Source organism: Dunckerocampus dactyliophorus, chromosome 19, assembly GCF_027744805.1.
Source record: "Dunckerocampus dactyliophorus isolate RoL2022-P2 chromosome 19, RoL_Ddac_1.1, whole genome shotgun sequence".
Lineage (NCBI taxonomy): Eukaryota > Metazoa > Chordata > Actinopteri > Syngnathiformes > Syngnathidae > Dunckerocampus > Dunckerocampus dactyliophorus.
The window spans coordinates 1,364,846-1,384,066 of NC_072837.1; the positions used below are offsets into that span (position 1 = coordinate 1,364,846).

The 19,221-nt window shown below is 41.8% G+C and overlaps 1 protein-coding gene across 2 annotated transcripts in view; it reads left to right on the forward strand.

Annotated features, from left to right (window-relative positions):
• Positions 1-17,861, forward strand: part of zc3h14 (zinc finger CCCH-type containing 14) — a 33,685-nt gene extending 15,824 nt beyond the window's left edge. The window contains exons 1-17 of one of the 2 annotated variants that reach the window (XM_054761566.1): positions 10,099-10,241; positions 10,550-10,592; positions 10,667-10,781; positions 10,864-10,904; positions 10,988-11,099; positions 11,172-11,484; positions 14,229-14,398; positions 14,481-14,581; positions 14,655-14,822; positions 15,314-15,391; positions 15,470-15,599; positions 15,692-15,876; positions 16,353-16,491; positions 16,598-16,740; positions 16,818-16,900; positions 17,490-17,596; positions 17,684-17,861. In XM_054761566.1, the coding sequence (XP_054617541.1) occupies positions 10,206-10,241; positions 10,550-10,592; positions 10,667-10,781; positions 10,864-10,904; positions 10,988-11,099; positions 11,172-11,484; positions 14,229-14,398; positions 14,481-14,581; positions 14,655-14,822; positions 15,314-15,391; positions 15,470-15,599; positions 15,692-15,876; positions 16,353-16,491; positions 16,598-16,740; positions 16,818-16,900; positions 17,490-17,596; positions 17,684-17,687 (1,968 nt within the window). In that variant the 5' untranslated portion in view covers positions 10,099-10,205 and the 3' untranslated portion in view covers positions 17,688-17,861. Of the gene's footprint in view, positions 1-10,098; positions 10,242-10,549; positions 10,593-10,666; positions 10,782-10,863; positions 10,905-10,987; positions 11,100-11,171; positions 11,485-14,228; positions 14,399-14,480; positions 14,582-14,654; positions 14,823-15,313; positions 15,392-15,469; positions 15,600-15,691; positions 15,877-16,352; positions 16,492-16,597; positions 16,741-16,817; positions 16,901-17,489; positions 17,597-17,683 lie in introns of those variants that run through there. The other variant, XM_054761567.1, reaches the window with a different exon arrangement.
• The last annotated feature ends 1,360 nt before the right edge of the window (positions 17,862-19,221 follow it).

A 19,221-nucleotide genomic window follows, 5' to 3' on the forward strand; every position in this document is an offset into this window, starting at 1 on the left:
TGCGTGATTAATTAATCTGGAGACTAAACAGCGGCCCTATAAAGGGCCTCATAAATTGGAAGGATTCCTTATAAAGAGCCACTGTTAAACCCCCTTTATGGGCTTTGATCATGTCAGCATAAAAAAACCATGAACAAAACGGACTCCCGATAATTAATTAATCACACGATCAATGAAAATGAACTCAATCATTTTTCCAGCCTCGATTTATTGCCATGTGCATGCGTTTCCGCGTCTCTCGCCTCCAAACAGGCAGGAAGAGGTTCACTCATTGCATTGGTTCAGCACCTACACGCTTCACATAACAACAGCAAACACAGTGAGACCTCTTGTCAGACACGCGGGGGGAGGCGGGGGCCGCTAGCATACACACAGCAAAAGAGTGGAGCCTCGTGAGGAGCAATGCAAGGTAACGTCATAGAAATTAGGAGGAAAAAAGATGCTTGCAAATGGCGTGCGTTCACAGAAAGTCCTGCCAAAAGCTGTTGCTTTTTAAAGCGGTGGACAAGCCAGCATTTCAAGAAAATACGTGTCACAAACACACCAATTGTGCAGCTTTATGGAGTGAAAGATGACATTTTCAAGGAAATGTTGCATGAATATGAACACTAAAATAGCACATCCTAGATCTGAATGAATGAAACATTCTTATTAAGTACTTTGTTCTTTACATCGTTGAATGTGCTGACAACAAAGTCACACAAAAATGATCAATAGAAGTCAAATGTATTGTTGTTATTGTTATTATTGGGGGTGTCTTGCTGTCCCCCCGTTTATTCCATTTGCACGACAGCGTGTGAAATTGAATGTCAATCTGCGTTGCTTCCTCAGCGGACAGTTTGACTTCACACAAGCGTGATTGACATTGTGATTGATGACGTTTTGCCTTTATTTTTTGAGCAGAATATATTATTGTAACAGTGGTTTATGTGGTCCCACAAAATGTTGACAATAGTAGCGTTTAGCGGCGGTTTGTGGCGCAATGAACGTTTGAAAAGGCACCGGCGTTGGTTTGTAGCGCAGCTAAATAAAGTTTGTTTGTCCACTCGTCTTTTTTGATTGTACTTTTCTTAAAATGAATGTTAAAGTCTGTCTTGTGACATTCCTAATTAATAGTTAAATACATCAACAAAGAAAAATTTTATTTGTATTTAATTTTAGGGATGCACAATGTTTTTTTTCAAGCCGATACTGATAACTTCCTACCTCTCAAGACCGATGTCGACAGCCAATAACTTTATATTTTTGTAAAGTTAGATTTAACTGTAGTTTGTGCACACCTGGAGTTAAGGACGTCTAAAAGAAAGTCGGTTTAGACAACCTGAACCTGTCGATTTGTCCTTAGCAAATACAGTATCATGACAAGACTGCTTTTAACAAAACATAGAACAGTAGCGGCGGCTCAAAAGCACAAATCGTGGCTGGTGTTGGCGACAGCAGACATTCTGCCAAACAGCAAAGTGAGCATGCCTGGAAGCGTGAAAGTGTGCAAACTCAATAAAAGATCTGCCGCCAACTTGTTTACCCAAACGTCTAGCCGGAGCGCAGCGTTGGCACCCGTGCACCGTGTCTCCCTCATTTACTCCATCCCTCGGTTTGCTCCTCGGTAAAACAACAACAAAAAAAGGCACCGGCAGCAGCCATAGCGACAGAGAGCGAAGGAAGACCTGGCCGGGGCCTGTCACCTTCGGAGCGTCCTGATTGGTGGACGGTCCTCTCTCCGCGTGAGCTTTGTTGCCGTGTGGACAGAGAGGCAGGCAGGCAGGCAGCAGGAGAGTGTTGCCGTGGACGCAGCGCCATCTCAGCAGTCCTGTCGGAGAGGATTTACAGCACGGCCTCAGAGCTGATTGTTATTCCTGTGACACTCGCACACCACGTCCGAGTCGCGTTGGACGTCACTGCTCTTCATCGTAAAGCATCTGCTGGCTTACTCGCCAATGAGTCATTGTTAAATCACTGACACTGTCCGTCACGTTATTTGCATAATTACAGTATATTAGTAATAGGGCTGCACCACTCAATCGACAGCTTCGCATTAAATCATCCATGTCTTCGAAACACTCTTGCGTCATTTACTCGGTAATGAAATGCAAGCGGTCGCGAAAGACCAAGTTTTTGGCTGCATTAACCCTAACCCCCGTACCATCCTGAATAGCACCTCCACAAGCCCGGGCAGTGTGCATTACCATGAAACGCCGTGAAAGGCCAGGTGTGGAAGCCTGCAGAACTCCTCCACAGGCCTCGCGGGAGCAAATATGTAAACTAGGGGTGTCCATTTGGGGAGCTTGTTTGTGGCTTGTTTTTGTTTGTGACACATAGTAGAAATGAAATTTAAAAAGTAATATTAAATATAATAATATGAAATATACATAAATGATATATATACTGTATAATATATATCATTATTATTTATTCATATATTATTCATTATTGTTAAATATTATTTTACAATAACAATATATATAATATAGAAATATAAAACATATCAGATATAAAATACAGCAAAAACGCATTATGTCTCAAGAAAAAGATGAAATGTGGATACTAATAGCTAATAATGACACAAATACAAATAAAATAAAGTAAAATATATGTTTTTAAATATTCAGTAAACCCTCGTTTATTGCGGTTAATTGGTTCCAGACCGGACTGTGATAAGACCTTCCACATATTGTTTTTAACATTATTAGAGCCCTCTAGACGTGAAATAACACCCCTACAGTCACCTTTTCACTTGTATTACCCAATGTTGTAGAGGTGATAACAGTAAATAAGCTACTTAAGACATAAATAAGACTCGTGCCGTGTATGTTGCTGGAAATGTGTTCCATTGACGTGGACAGGAAATGACGTCAGGGGTTGAGATTTGAGTTTTAGCTTGGCGTGGGTTACGGCTTCAGCAGTAGCCCGTGTAAGGGATCATTGTGCCCGCAATGAAAGCCTGTTGTCCCAGCACTTGTCCCAGGTGTAGAATCCTACAGATCATCACATCTTTTGAATGTGTCTTCAGAATGCCTTATAGTTATATTTCAGTTCATTTTGCCATTTTAATGCTCGAAAATGCTTAACTTAGGCCAAAAATATGTAGAATTTGCTTAAAAGTGCTTATTTTTGACAACTAAGAGGCTGTATCCAACCAGGAAACAGCATGACTTATTAATCGATATATTTTTCAAAGGTCGTGGTCGAGTGAAGTGCAAAGTAGCGAGGGATGGCTGTATGTATAACTTTTATTTTAGCCTTTTTTAAAAGTCACATGCCCTTGCGTCATGGCGTGTTATGCTAGTTAGACGATGACCGATGACCCCCGCCCCTCGCAACCCACCACCGCACATAGATTGCAATCCTGTGGGAAAAACTGGCTTTTAATAACATTGGTAGCTGAGGTCAAAGGTTGCGTGGACGCATGACACATGTTGAATTGTGTATCTAGTTATCTTGAGAGGTCACAGTGTGTCTTTTAGTCCTGCTCTGAAAAGTCGCCATTGTTGTGAATGTGCTTTTGATGCCATTGTTAGTCACCCCTGGTTTGTTATCGCCCTGTGGCACGCCGCTGACAGACGAGGTGAGAATAGCGAGGATCATAAGTGACAGTGGTTTCCTGGGCAGGAAGAGAGGCGTACAATGAGCGCTGTGATTCTCTCCTTCCCAGGCCAGATCCAGCTGCGGGCGATGACTTCCTATGACTGTTCTCACTATCTTTGGTGTGCCGCCGCCATGTGTGTTCATGTTGACCCCGCCGCGTCTTCTACAAACACTCAAGTGCGGATTGACGGTACTGTAGCCTCTTTGTGATTGATTAGGATCTCATTGCACTCTTCCATTCGCAGCCTCGGGGCCTGGAGGCTGCAGTTGTGCTCTTCATAACAAGAAAGGCTCTTTCTCTCTCGTTTGCAGGCAGTAATGTTACACTCCAGTACTCTAGGGGGCAGTAATGCAGTTGCTCACGATCAAATAAATGCTCTATTTATTAATGTGCCAATGTGCCACAAGAAAATAATTTGGCTCAAGCCACACCCCCAGGGGTGCTTCCTGGTTTGTATGGTCGTATTTCTGACAGGACTGTACCATTTTAGATTCTGGGGGAGGGGGAAACGGTTCTATTGTGACCCAAAACCAAAAATAGAATACAATTTACTGTAACAGTTATAGATTGCCATATTTATGGTTGTTTCTACATTTGTTTGTTCGTTAGCAGGCTGCTTCCTGGTTTGTATGGTCGTATTTCTGACAGGACTGTACCATTTTAGATTCTGGGGGAGGGGGAAACGGTTCCATTGTGACTCAGGAAGCAAAAATAGAATTTACTGTAACAATCATATAGTGTCATATTTGTGTTTGTCTGTCTGTTAGCTAGCAGGCTACTTCCTGGTTTGTATTGTCATTTTTCTTCGTCAGCAGGCTACTTCCTGGTTCACAGAGGTTGACAGGACAGTACCATTTTTTTTTTTGTGAGGCGGGGGGAACGGTTACATTATAACATAGAAAGCAAAAATAGAGTATAATTTACGGTTACAATCATATAGTGCCATATCTTTGTGTGTGTGTGTTAGCTAGCAGGCTACTTCCTGGTTTGTCTGGTCATTTTTCATAGTGAGCAGGCTACTTCCTGGTTCACAGAAGTTGTCTAAGAAGACGGACCTGTGTTTGGTTGTTTTTTTAAAACAGGACTCTACCATTTCCATTCTGTTTTCTTTGCGATGACGTGTTTCCATACAAGAAAAACTCTGCTCCTCGTCATTTAGCACCCCTAATCCAAGGGGGCCCCGAGATAAATCCTGCTCTTCGGTGTCAGACGTTAGGTGTAGTGTGTCCGACAGCTTTATTCACGCAGCGAAGTCCACGCAAAGGTAATTAATCTGGAAGCCCTGGAGGGGAGGAGGGTGCTCCCTACCCACAGTGCACAGCATAGATAATTATAGCTGGAGGCTTTGGGGGCTACAGGGGCAATGGACGTGCTGAAAGACAGGCGGGAAAGTTATAGTTTTGTGCATGCTTCATTTAAGCAGTTGCTTTATTGAGCCACTGGAATACATTTACTATTCACTGGAAACAGGTGAGAATTGGAGAGAGCCTGTTAATTCCCAAATTTGAAAAGTTTAATAATGATTTACATGAAAAACATTACAATGATGTAGGCCACCACAATGTATCCCACTGGACATCAAAGCACAAGTCGTGTGTAGTTGATCTACCAGTTTATTGTATAAGAACGTAAGAGTCCTATTTGTGTTTCCTGCTTAACATAAAACAGTGATAAATTCTCATGTAATGTAAGCATAATCTATGGTACATCAGCGCTAATAAAGCAGATTAGCTCATCAGCATCTGTGATAAAGTGACTCTGCAGGGGATTCTATTGTGGGACGTCTCTCGCGTTTGCAAAGCGCTGAAAAGAAAAGAGCGGGCGCCCCGCTAGTACGCTAATTAAAGCCAAACAGGCGCACAGCTTGCATCACCACATAATCAAGTCACCCCTTCACCAAGATTCATTTCTCCCTTCCTCTCTCCTTGTAAGAAGATTAAAACCGCTCTGGTGTGCTTCGGGGAGAGCGGAAGAAAGAAACATCGGAGGAAATTCTTGGATCTTTTTAAAATTCTCTGCATAAATAATGGGCGTAGAAGCTGCGACATTGGCTTAAAGTTAACAACAGTAGAAAAGAAAACCCACATTTGATGAAGTGAAGCCAACCAGCTGCAAAAGTCATCAGCGGAGGTTTTTATGTGACAGCCAAGATGTGAAGTCTTTTCACAGCAAAACTGCAATAAACTCACAAATATTTGTGCTTCAAGCGAAAGAAAAGTATGTGAAAAGTATCGATACATTTAGGTGACTGACTTGTTACTACATACTGTAGCTCCACCTGCTTCAAGTAGTTTTTCTAGCCTTAGCTTTTTAGTTAGTTCATGCATAAATATATCATTTTTATACGCATAGTTACTATTTATTGAATTTATTTTAATACATAATATTTCAGTATTGAAGGGGCCCATCCTTATTTAGATTAATAGATAAGCAAACAAACAAGCAAAAAAATTTGAATAATGAAAAGCAAACGGGAAATAAAATTAATATAAAAATGTTAAAATAATAGAAGTTAATAATAGTTTAAAATAGTATTTTAATAAAAATAACAGATATTTTCTGTCAGCTGATAATAGTAAAAATATGATTAATACAGTGTTCCCTTGTTTATCGCGGGGAATAATAGCCCGCAATAATTGAAATCCGTGAAGTAGCCACCTTTGTTTACAATGATTATATATGTTTTAAGGCTGTAAAACCCCTCACCTTACACTTTACACTTTTCTCAAATGGGCCTTCACATTTTATCACATTTCTCTCTTCTTTAAAAACTCTCAAAGTTCAAATTTTGTTAGAATTTTAATGATCAACTTACGAGATTGGACACAAGAAATTAAGTGGCTTACATATTCACTCCTCTGATGGTGGCTTGTCCTAGCGCCTGGCTGGAGTGTTTTTGTACCCTTGTTAAAACATACAGACCCTTTCCAAAAAATTAGAATATCATGGAAAAGTTGTTTAATTTCCATAATTCCATTCAAAAAGTTAAACTTTCATAAATTATAGATTCAGGGCCCACAATTTAAACGATTTCAAGTGTTTATTTGTTTATTTTTACGTAATTTGGGCTTCCAGCTCATAAAACCCACGAAAACAGAATTCCAAAAATAAAATACTGTGAAGAAATCACCATTGACTTCTCAGTTTTTGCAGGAAAAAAAAGTCCAAACTCTTGGACCTTGATTCCCAAATGAAAGGCACACTTTACTTTCATGGGAAAAGAGGACCTTGGACCACTGGCCAACAGTCCAGTCCTTCTTCTCCTTGGCCCAGTGGAGACGCTTCCTACGTTGGCTCAGGTTCACAAGTGGCTTGACCCGAGGAACCCGACAGTTGTAGCCCATCTCCCGGATGCGTCTGAATGTGCTGGTTTTTGAAGCTGTGACTCCCGCCTCATTCCACTCTTTCTGGATCTCTGCCAGATTCTTGAATCTTCCCTGTTTGATAATCCGCTGAAGCCCACGGTCATCTCCTTTGCTGGTGCATCTTCTCCTGCCACATTTTGCCCTTCCTCTAGACTTTCTATTGATATGCTTGGACACAGCACTCTGTGAACAACCAGCCTCCTTAGCTATGAACTTTTGTGGCTTACCCATCCTATGGAGGGTATCAATGATGGTCTTCTGGCCAGTTGTCATGTCTGCAGTCTTCCCCATATTGAACCCAACTGAAGCAATTTAATGACACCTGGGGAAGCCTGTGCAGGTGATTTGACTTTAGTAGATGATTAGTGTGTGACACTCAGTTTAAGACATTCATGCCCTGCAAAATTTGGGCTGATTTCTTGTTCCTGTTCTTGTGAATTCCTGTTTTTGTGGATTAAATGAGCTTGTAGCCCAAATTATGTAAAAATAAACAAATAAATACTTGAAATCATTTAAATTGTGGGCCCTGAATCTATAATGTATGAAAGTTTAACTTTTTGAATGGAATTATGGAAATTAAACAACTTTTCCATGATATTCAAATTTTTTGGAAAGGGTTTCTATTCCTCCTCGTCGTCCTCCGTTGAAACAAAGATTCATTTACGGTATTCCAGGCGCCCTACAGCCGCGTAACTTCTGCCTTCATTCAGCATGTATGATTGCTAGCAGCTAGCGATCCTACAACAGGAAGTAGGCAGTCCTGCATGAAGGAGATCGATTGACAATGGTCTACAGCCAATCAGAACGCAGAACACAATGGGGGGGTTCTCCCTCAGCCAATCAGGACTGTTGTGGCTCTATATTTACTGAGACAGTCTGGGCAGTCTTCAACTCTGACATGAGTATACAACACCCTCTACAGGTAGCAGTAGTAAAACAATAACAGACACATACAACAGAGCACTGATAGATGGCTCTAATACACCACAACACAATGTGCGTTCATATGCTGTTAAAAAAAAAGTGCAAAATTGCACTTTAAAAAATGTGGGAAAGAGCGAATCCCCAAAAGGTGAACCGAGATGTAGCGAGGGAATACTGTATAACTATAAAGTAATGCATATTAATATTGATAATAATAATGAAATATTAATAAATCATGTCAAAATAGTGATTTTTTTGTACATTTTCACCAAGTACAATAGTAAAAATTAAAGTAAAAATATGATAATATGATATAATCATATAAAATAATGCATAGTAATAAAGTATTAAATATTATTAAATCACATCAGAACAATAATGTATATTTTTTACATTTTCTCCAAGCCAACAGAAAAAAAAATTACAATGATATTGAAAAAAATGCCACAGTAAATAATATAGATAAATAGAACTATTTTAATATGAAATGAAAATGATATTAAAATAATCATTGTGAAGATATTTTTGTAGTTACAGATTTCACATTTCCAAGTACGATATATCAGTTGACACAATTTAATTTCATTTTTTTTTAAATCAGCATAATATAGTATAATATAGTACAAAAAAATACTATAACAATGTAATACAAAAAAAGCTGTGGCATTGAGGCACCTCTCTGTAAGTGTTGTACATGTGTGCACCATATGAACATGAAAGTGACACTGCAGCTGCATGGGGCATCTTCACTCATTCACGCGGGTGTCACCTCTTCCAGGAAAAACTAGATTAGGTTTCTGGGTATTGTTCATGCAGGTGCGATGAATTATCTCTGCTCTTTGTGACTTTCTACCTTTTTAATGCATTTCTTTAGCCTCGCTCTGACCTCCAGGCAAGTGTAAGAGGACACTAAAAAACTTTAAAAAAAAAGAGTAATACTTTGGGAGACACAAGGCACGCGGCTCGAGAGTGCACAGAAGTGTTATCAGCTGATTCACAAATGAGGTTTCTTGGTTTGTGACAGAAAAGGGAAGTAGAGTTTACCACAGGCTGACTGCAAGGGGGTTGGTTGGTTGGTCAATTCCAGGATACGGGCACCCAATCTCTGATTTGAACAGAATGAAGGTGTGCTGTGGAATTGATTTCTCTTGCGTGATTTCCGTTGTAGTGTAGAAAAAGTCATAGTGCTCCCACAAACACCGCCATCTCCCTTTGGGTAAATAAAAACATTATTTTCAAATGTATTGTGCTTGGGGACCATGAACTGCTCCAGTATCATCACTTTTATTCACACTAATAGGTAAGTGTCGTATGTAAGGGCTGTGGAGCGAAGCCAACAAAAACCTGAAGGTCACACATTGATTCTCATGATAAGAAATGTTGCACCGGCTTTGATTTGAGTAGAATAAAGGCAAATGGGGACGTGTAAAGCAGCAGGCAGACGTGCTAGTGTTAGACGCTTGTCTAGACGGCTGGCTGGATCCTTCCCACCATTGTTGCACAGCAAAACAGGAAACAATCTCTGGGAAGAAAACACTTGCCTAATAGAAAGTTATGTTCATGTTTCTTTACATGCCAAGCATGCAATGCAGTTCCACACCACTGCAAGCCACAATAATAAACATACTGTTAAATAACGCGCACTATTATTCAATTGGTCAAGGGGTCATTCTTTTATACGTTTATTTCGTGGATTTGGATTTGTGTAACCATATCCTGCAATAGTCACAGTGTGTACACAGAGGGAATGAGATCATCATTAATATGTGACGAAGACGAGCCTGCGATGATCTCTTTGTATTGCGTTGCCTCTGCTGCCATCTTGTGGCCAGAATAAAAAAGCGCTATGTACGAAAAAAGCGACCATCCAATAAGTTGTCACTGACACGATAGTAATAATTTGCAAATATATTATCTTATTTCCATTTACATGTGAATTCTTTCACCAGGTAAGTAAAACATACGATGCAGTACTCTTTTGTCAGGACACATTCAATGCAGAACTATGTTTATGTCATCCCAGTCTGGATGAATTGACCGAAATATAAATTACCCTCAACATAACATTTTTACATTTTTATCTGTGATAAAACTTTGAAACATAAATGGGGGAAACATCGATTACTGTAAGTACAGTATTTCCAAAATGTGTTCCAATAGACCACCAGATTCTAAACCCATCATCCAAACCTTTTGTCCCTTTTCGGCTGCCTTCGTTTATCACGTGACCCTCCTACGACTTTCCTGGTGGCAGGGCCAACGGTTGTTAAGCTAGGCATTAGCTAGCCTTTATATCATTTTTTGGACTTAAGAATTAAAACAAGCCAGCCATGGAAATCGGGGCAGAGATCAGCAAGAAAATAAGAGTGAGTAACTATAAAACAGATCATAAAACGATGAAAATGTTATGCATTTAGCCGGATAAGCTACAGTGGTGATCGTAGCATTTAGCATGCTAGCTAGCTGCATTGCTCTGCTACCGATCAAAATGGCAACACAGTGTTAGTTTCAAGTCGACGAATGGGTTCACTGGTTGCTTTCACGCTGGGTTGTTCTGCCATGCTGGCACGCCGTTGATTTGTTTTCACATGAGACAACTGGCATTGGCGACACATTGCGAGACGGAGGAATGAATGAAAAAAGCCGTTGATGTTGTGGTATTGTTGTTTTGCAGGCTGCTATCAAAGGCAAGCTTCAAGAACTGGGTGCATATATTGGTAAGTTAATAAAAGCAAAGGCAATCAGTAGACATTTTGTTAAAACTTAAAACAAAATTGTGCCATTATTTTAGATGAGGAGCTTCCTGATTACATCATGGTGATGGTAGCCAACAAGAAAACCTCCCAGCAGATGGCTGACGATCTTTCGCTTTTTCTTGGAAACAACACCATAAAGTTCACAGCTTGGTATGAAATACACATGTACACGCTCAAAAATACAGTTCCAATGTAGTCCTCACTGCAGCTTTCCTCGTATGATTAATTTTAGGCTGCACGGTGTACTGGAGAAGCTAAGAACAGTTGCAGTGGGTATGTTCCAGTTATTTTGCACCTCAGTAGAGGTTTAAATCTGGGTTTACAATTAGGACGTCTTGCCTCCTCCTCCCCTTCAGAGCCTGCCTCTGTCAGACTTGAGCATCAGTTAAGCACAGCGACCTCAAAGACAGAAGAGTTAAAGTCCCGCTCTGATCGGACGGAATCACGCAGCTCTGCCCATGAAAACAGGTGTGAAATGCTGCTTTTCCTTTTAAGAGCAGCACGCATAAAAAAAACACTAATGAGCCTTTATTCCATTAGGAGGGGGTCCACAGAGAAGGCTTCGTCCCGGCTGACCTCCGCCGTCAAACCCCTTATGGAGCTCCTGCCATCCGACGCGGTCATTGACATCAAACCAGAGCTGGATGATGACTTCATCGCAGAGGATGCAGTAGTAATGGCTGCCAGTGCTCGAGGAGGAGGAGCTCGCCGTGCGGCGAGCCGGCCAATGGCAGAAATCTACAGGCCAGGTCAGAGCAAGCTGAGTTCGGCGTTGCGGTCCTCTGAGGGGTCTTCTCATGGAAGACACCAGGAGAGCAGGAGCAGCAGAACTCCCAGAAGCAGCTCAAACAAGGTATCCTTAGACACTGTAATACTGTCTACATGTGCCCTGCGACTGGCTGGCGACAAGTCCAGGGTGTACCCCGCCTCTCGCCCGAAGTCAGCTGGGATAGGCTCCAGCAACCCTAATGAGGACAAGCGGCATAGAAAGTGGATGGAATCAGAGAAAATGAGACCTATTAGACATAAATACACTGCTCAAAAAAATTAGAGGAACACTTGGAAAACACATCAGATTTAAACTGGGGGAAAAATGATCTTGAATATGTTTCCTGATAATAAGTGGGTGATGTATTAGTAACAAAATGATGCCACATCATTTGATAGAAATGAAAATGATCACCTTATAGAGGGGGGAAATCAAAGACACCCCAAAAATGAAAGTGAAGAAATGATGCAGCACACTGGTCCATTTGGCTAAAATGTCATTGTAGCAACTCAAAATGATTCTCAGTAGTTTGTGTGGCCCCCACGTGCTTGTACGCATGCCTGACAACGTGGGGGCATGCTCCTAATGAGACTACGGATGGTGTCTGGGGGATCTCCTCCCAGATCTGGACCATCACTGCGATACCTGGACGCATGGAGGAGATTCCAGGAGACAGCTGTTGTTGTTACGTTGTTACTCCAGGAAAGCTGGACAGGGCCGTAGAAGGTCCTTCAACCCTCAGCAGGATCGGTATCGGCTCCTTTGTGCAAGGAGGAACAGGATGAGCACTGCCAGAGCCCTACAAAATGGCCTCCAGCAGGCCACTGGTGTGAATGTTTCTGACCAAACAATCAGAAACAGGCTCCATGAGGGTGGCCTGAGGGCCCGACGTCCTGTAGTGGGCCCTGGGCTCACTGCCCAGCACCGTAGAGCTGGATTGGCATTTGCCATAGACCACCAGAATTGGCAACTACACCACTGGTGCCCTGTGCTCTTCCCTGATGAGAGCAAGTTCAACCTGCGCACACGCGACAGACGTGAAAGGGTCTGGAGATGCCGTGGAGAACGTTATGCTGCCTGAACATCATTCAGCATGACCGGTTTGGTGGTGGGTCAGTGATGGTCTGGGGAGGCATATCCCTGGAAGGACGCACAGACCTCTACAGGTTAGATAATGGCACCCTGACTGCTATTAGGTATCGGGATGAAATCCTTGGACCCATTGTCAGAACCTATGCCGGTGTAGTGGGACCTGGGTTCCTCCTGGTCCACGACAATGCCCGACCTCATGTGGCTAGTGTATGCAGGTAGTTCCTGGAGGATGAAGGAATTGATACCATTGACTGGCCCCCACGTTCACCTGACCTAAACCCAATAGAACACCTCTGGGACATTATGTTTAGGTCCATCCGGCGCCGCCAGGTTGCTCCTCAGACTGTCCAGGAGCTCATGGATGCCCTGGTCCAGATCTGGGAGGAGATCCCCCAGGACACCATCCGTAGTCTCATTAGGAGCATGCCCCCACGTTGTCAGGCATGCGTACAAGCACGTCGGGGCCACACAAACTACTGAGAATCATTTTGAGTTGCTACAATGACATTTTAGCAAAATGGACCAGTGTGCTGCATCATTTTTTCACTTTCATTTTTGGGGTGTCTTTGATTTCCCCCCTCTATAGGGTGATCATTTTCATTTCTATCAAATGATGTGGCATCATTTTGTTACTAATACATCACCCACTTATTATCAGGAAACATATTCAACATCATTTTTCCCCCAGTTTAGATCAAATGTGTTTCCGAAGTGTTCCTTTTAATTTTTTTGAGCAGTATAGTATTAGACAAATTGTTTTTGTTTTTCTGGACAGCAAACTTCCAGCATACTTTGTTGCTGCTTTAAGTGGCTTTACACTCTTATTACCCAATATGTAGACAGAATGAGAGTAAATAAGCCATGCAAGATGTCAATAAAACTCCTGCTCCGCCGGTGTCAGTAAATGTGTTCCGTGGGGAACCATAGTAATGAGTCTAGTGACTGGCTCACTGAACACTGACCCCCAGTGGCCGAAGTGGAACACATACTCGTATAGTATAGTAGTATAGTACTACTTTATTAATCACACAGCAGGGAAATCCACTTGTTACAGCAGCAAGCAAGATACGCAAGTAAAGAATACATAGTGACTACAACACGGTTCAGGTGCAGGAGTTGTAGAGCCTGACAGCGGTCGGTTTGAAGGCCTTCATCTTCAAGTAGAAGACCTTGCAGTCGGCAGGCTGGGCGTTGGGGATCAGGTGATTGTTGAGCAGGTCCAGATCAGTCTATTGATCCTGCTCGTGTCCCTGTCCGTGCTGCCCCCTCTCCAGCTACTCCAGCTCCTACTATGGCTATGGAATACATACTAGGCCAAGAATAAGCACAATTTGCTTAAATGTGCATGTATTATATTGTATGTGTTTTTATATATATATATATATATATATATATATATATATATATATATATATATATATATTTTAATTATTTTTTTTTACTAATAATAGGCCATAGTCAACCATGGAACAGCGATTGTTTAAGAATTGTTTTTTGAAAAAATGCGATATATTGAGGGAGCAATATTTGAACCAGGATATTGCGAGGGATGACTGTATTTGGGGAAATTAATGGCGAATTTACATTTCATGAAACTTACTAAAAAAAATAGATTTCTTAAATGATGGTCTCCCACCCTAATATTACTGCCCCTGACTATGACATGAGGAAATACTGTGTTAATACCACAGACTTGTTGGTGAGTGCTGGTAAAATGTCATGTGTGTGTGCTTCAGGAGGAGTTGTCACGGAAACGTAAGGCGCCAGTTGCGAGTTCGGTGGTTCGCGTGAGCCGTGACACCGACGAGGACAGCGACAACGTCGAGGAGGAGGAAGAGGATGACATGAGCTACGGAGGACGAGGCGTGTCCAGCAGAGTGTTGCTGCCTTCCAAACCAGAGCGCAAGTTAGTACACAGGATATATTTTTTATACATACATTTTGACTGCTACACCTGCTACACCTCATACGTCTTCCAACTATTTCAGACCGTCCCTCCCACCAGCCATGCAAGCCAACAGGAATTTGATCCTGAAAGCCATCTCCGAGGCCCAGGACTCCATCACCAAGACCACAGCCTTCCCGACACGTACACCACCCCCCTCAGATATTTCTGCTTTCCACTTTCCCTTGTCATGACCGTGATTGTTCACCCTCCACAGTACCGCAGAGGCAGACGGTTCCTGTTGCTCCTCGTGCCCGCTTGGCCAGAAACAGCGAGCTGACCGCAGCCATTGAGCTGGTGCAGCAGCAGCAGCAGCACCAGCAGCATAGCGTGACCTCCTTGGAGCAGTCGTACACGTCCGAAGAGCAGCCGAGCAGACGTCTTGGTATGTACCTCCGTCTGTTAATACTACCTGTTCTGTGTTCTTTTTGTATTCAACATTTTAACCTGAGCGTATTTCTGTACAGTTGCATACGAGTCAGTTTTGAACCCGATTCATAAAATATATTGTTTGTAATTACGATGGTCAGTACGTGGTTCTACAGCCTTAATGTGAGCCATTTTGATTTTTTGTAAGTTACCAAATATGGTTCCATCTTTTATAAATAACTTTTAATCCATATTTAATACAGAGTACAGTGTTTTCTCATGATTTAGTTTGGAATAATGGAAAAGTAGCTTTAAAAATATAGAATATTTAGCATCATGTGTACTCATCTCATGTTTATGGCAGAATGGTGGCATTAGGATTCATGCGCACAGTTCACAGAGACATGAAGGAAAATATAGGGGAAATCTGGCAGCGGTAATCCTATAAACTGCAATAAAGAATACACGTTATAGAATAAATGCATGCTAACAGATATTTCCCTCAAGCTCCTGCTAGGTCCGTGGGTTCGCACGCTCAGTCGGACACATCGCAGCTCAACGAGGAAGCAGAGAAGAGTGATGACTGTGAGTGTCTCTCCCACCACTAAACGCATTGTGCTGTGTGATGCGTTCAGTTACTCCATCAATATACTTGGTCTGTAGCGAGCGGTGAGCCAAAGCAGTTCGATACGCGCTCCTTCATTGTGAGTCGACCGCAGTTGGACGAAAGCAGAAGTCAGCAGGATCGCAAGCTAAGAGAGGAGACCGCCTTAGCACGCACCATCCAAGCCAGGTGTGCACAAAGAAACAAGCATATAACATTTACAAGGTCAACCCCCTTCATCCATTTTTCTTTCTTTTTTATTTTTTTTACTCTCATACCAGTAAGGAGAAGGAAAACTCTGACAGTCCCAAGTTCATCGTGACACTAGAGGGCGTTCCGAGCCCACTGGGGAACTTTCCAGAGTCCGACATGGACCTGGAAGATGTGAGACCGCCGTCAAAGCGCACGAACCGCGAGTCGAAAGTCAGCGTCCTTGACCGACTGCAAGGAGGCCATTCGATAGGAGGTTAGTTGATTTTATGCTTTATGTTTTTCACAAACAACAAAATATTATGCTTGCAATTTAGTAGATATTATTAATATTTTATGCAATTATAAATTGTATTACTGTTTTATACTATGCTGCCGCATGATAATACACTCGTGTCATGAACAAATGGAATTTTATAATATTTCATTAGACATTTTTTTTCACACTTGACTAAAATATCATCATGAAGATTTGATCTACTATTAGTGTAGAAGCAATGAGTTACAGTATTATGATCGTATAATATACCATATATCATGAAATTAATCACATTTGTACAGATGTCTTTGATAATATCATTAGTAATATTTTTCTGATATATCAATTACATTTCATGAGAATATAAGTTGCAATTTATTTGATGTTGCAAAGAATATTTTATACAACTATGACTGTCATTTGGCCTGATTTTGAAACAGTTTCATAATGTTCTGTTCTTTTGCCTTCGATAGACTACCTGATAGATGCTGACATGTTTATCGATGACTCCGTCCCATCCAAGAAACAGAAAGTGATGGAGCGCTGCAAGTTCTGGCCAGTCTGCAAGAGCGGAGACGAGTGTCCCTATCATCACCCGACAAGAATATGCAAGTGGGTAGTTTATTATTATTATTATTATTATTATTATTATTATTATTAATAATAATATTTCAAATAACATGTTTTTGTTTCTCTCTTTTGAAATGTTTACACGCAGGACTTTTCCCACGTGCAAATTCGGGGACAAATGCCTCTTCATCCATCCCAACTGTAAATATGACGCCAGGTGCAGCAAGCCCGACTGTCCTTTCACTCACGTTAGCCGCAGGGGCGTCTCAGCTCCTCCGCCCGCCCGGCCAGGTGTGCACCACTCAAGAACTTTTCACATCACGTTGTGTTAAACGTCTTGGCTTGTAACTACAATCCTGTGTTAACAGTCGCACCGTCGACGCAAATGGCCAGCTTGTGCCGCTTCTTCCCACAGTGCAAGAAGATGGATTGTCCTTTTTATCATCCTCAGGTAACACCCTTTGAATGTCTGTGCGCATCTAATCACATCCAAGACCAGATACATTGGATCTAAGTCATTTGTAGGTGAATGCATGAGGAAAAACACTGAAAATGCCAGGTGGGGTACATTGTGATTGTCACCATGCATTTCCTGTCGCAGCATATTTTGACATACTGAAGTTCTTGTATTGAATCTAATTAGATTGGAGCTATTGCACCGATTAGCTTGATGCTAACCACAGTAAACAAGAGGAAATGTAGCAGGAGACTGAAACTGAGCTATTTCAGTTGATTTGTCATATTTGTTTGGACCGCAACTTTGTTTATTTATGCAAAATGTGTTTCATACAGCACTTTAAACAACTAAAGGATGCTAGTTTGTTATTGTGTTATTATGGAACCAAACCAGGTGCACGGTGTTTTTTTCTGGCCATCTTCTGTGCCCAGTCTGCTTTATTCTGCCAAAAAGTCTGCTTTGTGGACACTGGCCCTTATTTGGCCGCCATGTTTTGTCTGAGCACCAAATAAACAAGCCCTGCTGTGTGTGTGTGTGTGTGTGTGTGTGTGTGTGTGTGTCCAATGTGTTTTCTTCCTGGCAGCCCTGTCGCTTCGCGGCCCAGTGTAAGCGAGACGGCTGCACCTTCTTCCACCCCAGCACGTCTGTGCCTCCCAGACATGCCCTGAAGTGGACCAAGACACAGAGCAGGTGATCAAACAGGGCTTTAGAAGGTTGACTATTGCATTTTAAGACCTAAGTAGAACTATGGTTTATTAATGACTTTCTGTCTCGCAGCTAATGAAGACTGTGAAACAACTGCAGATGTCCTGCAGCCACATCATCATCATTTTATCTTTTCGTTGTTCTGCTTTCAGTTATGTGGCATTGTTACTGAGTTTTTAAGTGTTTTTGTAAGACGCTTGGCTTTTTGCCACAGCTGTCACACTATTAAAATACTCTACAATGAACACAACCTCCTGTTGTCTCTTGCAGCATTCATTTTTCGTCACTGGGTGGTCTACAAACACAAACATGGTCCAGGGGCTCTAATTAGGTCCAAATACATTGGCATGAACAGCTGTGGCTGGGGGGCAACTTCCTGATCTAATTTTTTTTATTAACGCCACAAGATGGCAGTAGCTGTATTTAAAGTATAGAATGGTCCAGCAGCTTTATCTATCTCTGCATGCGCTTGAAAATGTTGCTGCTACCTCATGGGTGTCACACTCATTGAAAGTATTAATGCTGGCCGAGCAGTTTGCTGCTTACCGCTATTACAACATTGGTTCTGTTGCTGCTGTGTTGCCATTTTGCAACTGAACCAGACTGAAAGGTCACACAGACAGGTGAGTTTTAAAAAATTTCCTTAACCTTGTTTTCCTAAACGTAGTGCTGTTTGTGTATGACTTGTGTTGTTGTGTTCTTGCAGTTTTTTTTGTTGTTTTGACCCTCCTTTGCCGCCGTACTATTTTTTTTCTTTTGTATATGGTGAGAGAGCACAGGACAGGAAGATGCAAAGGATTGAATACACGGTGGCGGGACAAGCCGAATGAAGTAGATGATTTGGGGCAGCACTGGTATCAAGTCAACAGGTAAAAGTGAGCAGTTCTCCCTAGAAACAAGTCACGCTATCAGCAACAACAACAAAAAAGAATCATACAATCAAGTTAAAATGCTAATTGATTTGCAAAGGTTATAAGTGAACCGTGTGGCGAGTGTCGCTGCAATTGAGCACCCACACCTGGACAACTACTGTAACTGCACCAGCCACCTCGCACGAGGCGCACACAACTTCCGCTGGCCAGCAGAGGGCGCCGAAGGAAGCGCCATATACTGTACAGTTCTGTTGATGTGTAGGAGCTTCAATTCATTACTGCTGTAAACGGTACAATTATTTTGTATTAATCGATACAATAAATACAGAAGTATAGTAAATAAAATGTGTAAAATATAATGTATATAAACGGGTTTGAGACTTAAAGGAGGAGGAAAAAAAACGTTTTTACAAATAACCTTTTCCGTCGTTATATAGTAATATTATTATAGTCTTCAGTTAGCGGGTAGTGGTCATATTTATTTGAATACAAACAAACTGAAGCCACGCACAAGTTTCTAAATAATTGTAAACTGTGGTGGGGGGTTCCCCATCACGCCAGACATGAAGACAAGCAGACTATTTTCTGAATTGGGCTCTTAAAGGAACGCTATTGTTGGTATATGAGAATGTGACACTTTCTGCACACTTGGGTAAAACCCAATTAAATGACTTAATCTGACCCCATAAACTGTGCTGGAATCTTGTTTTCCAACACTCAGTATTGTACAATACATTG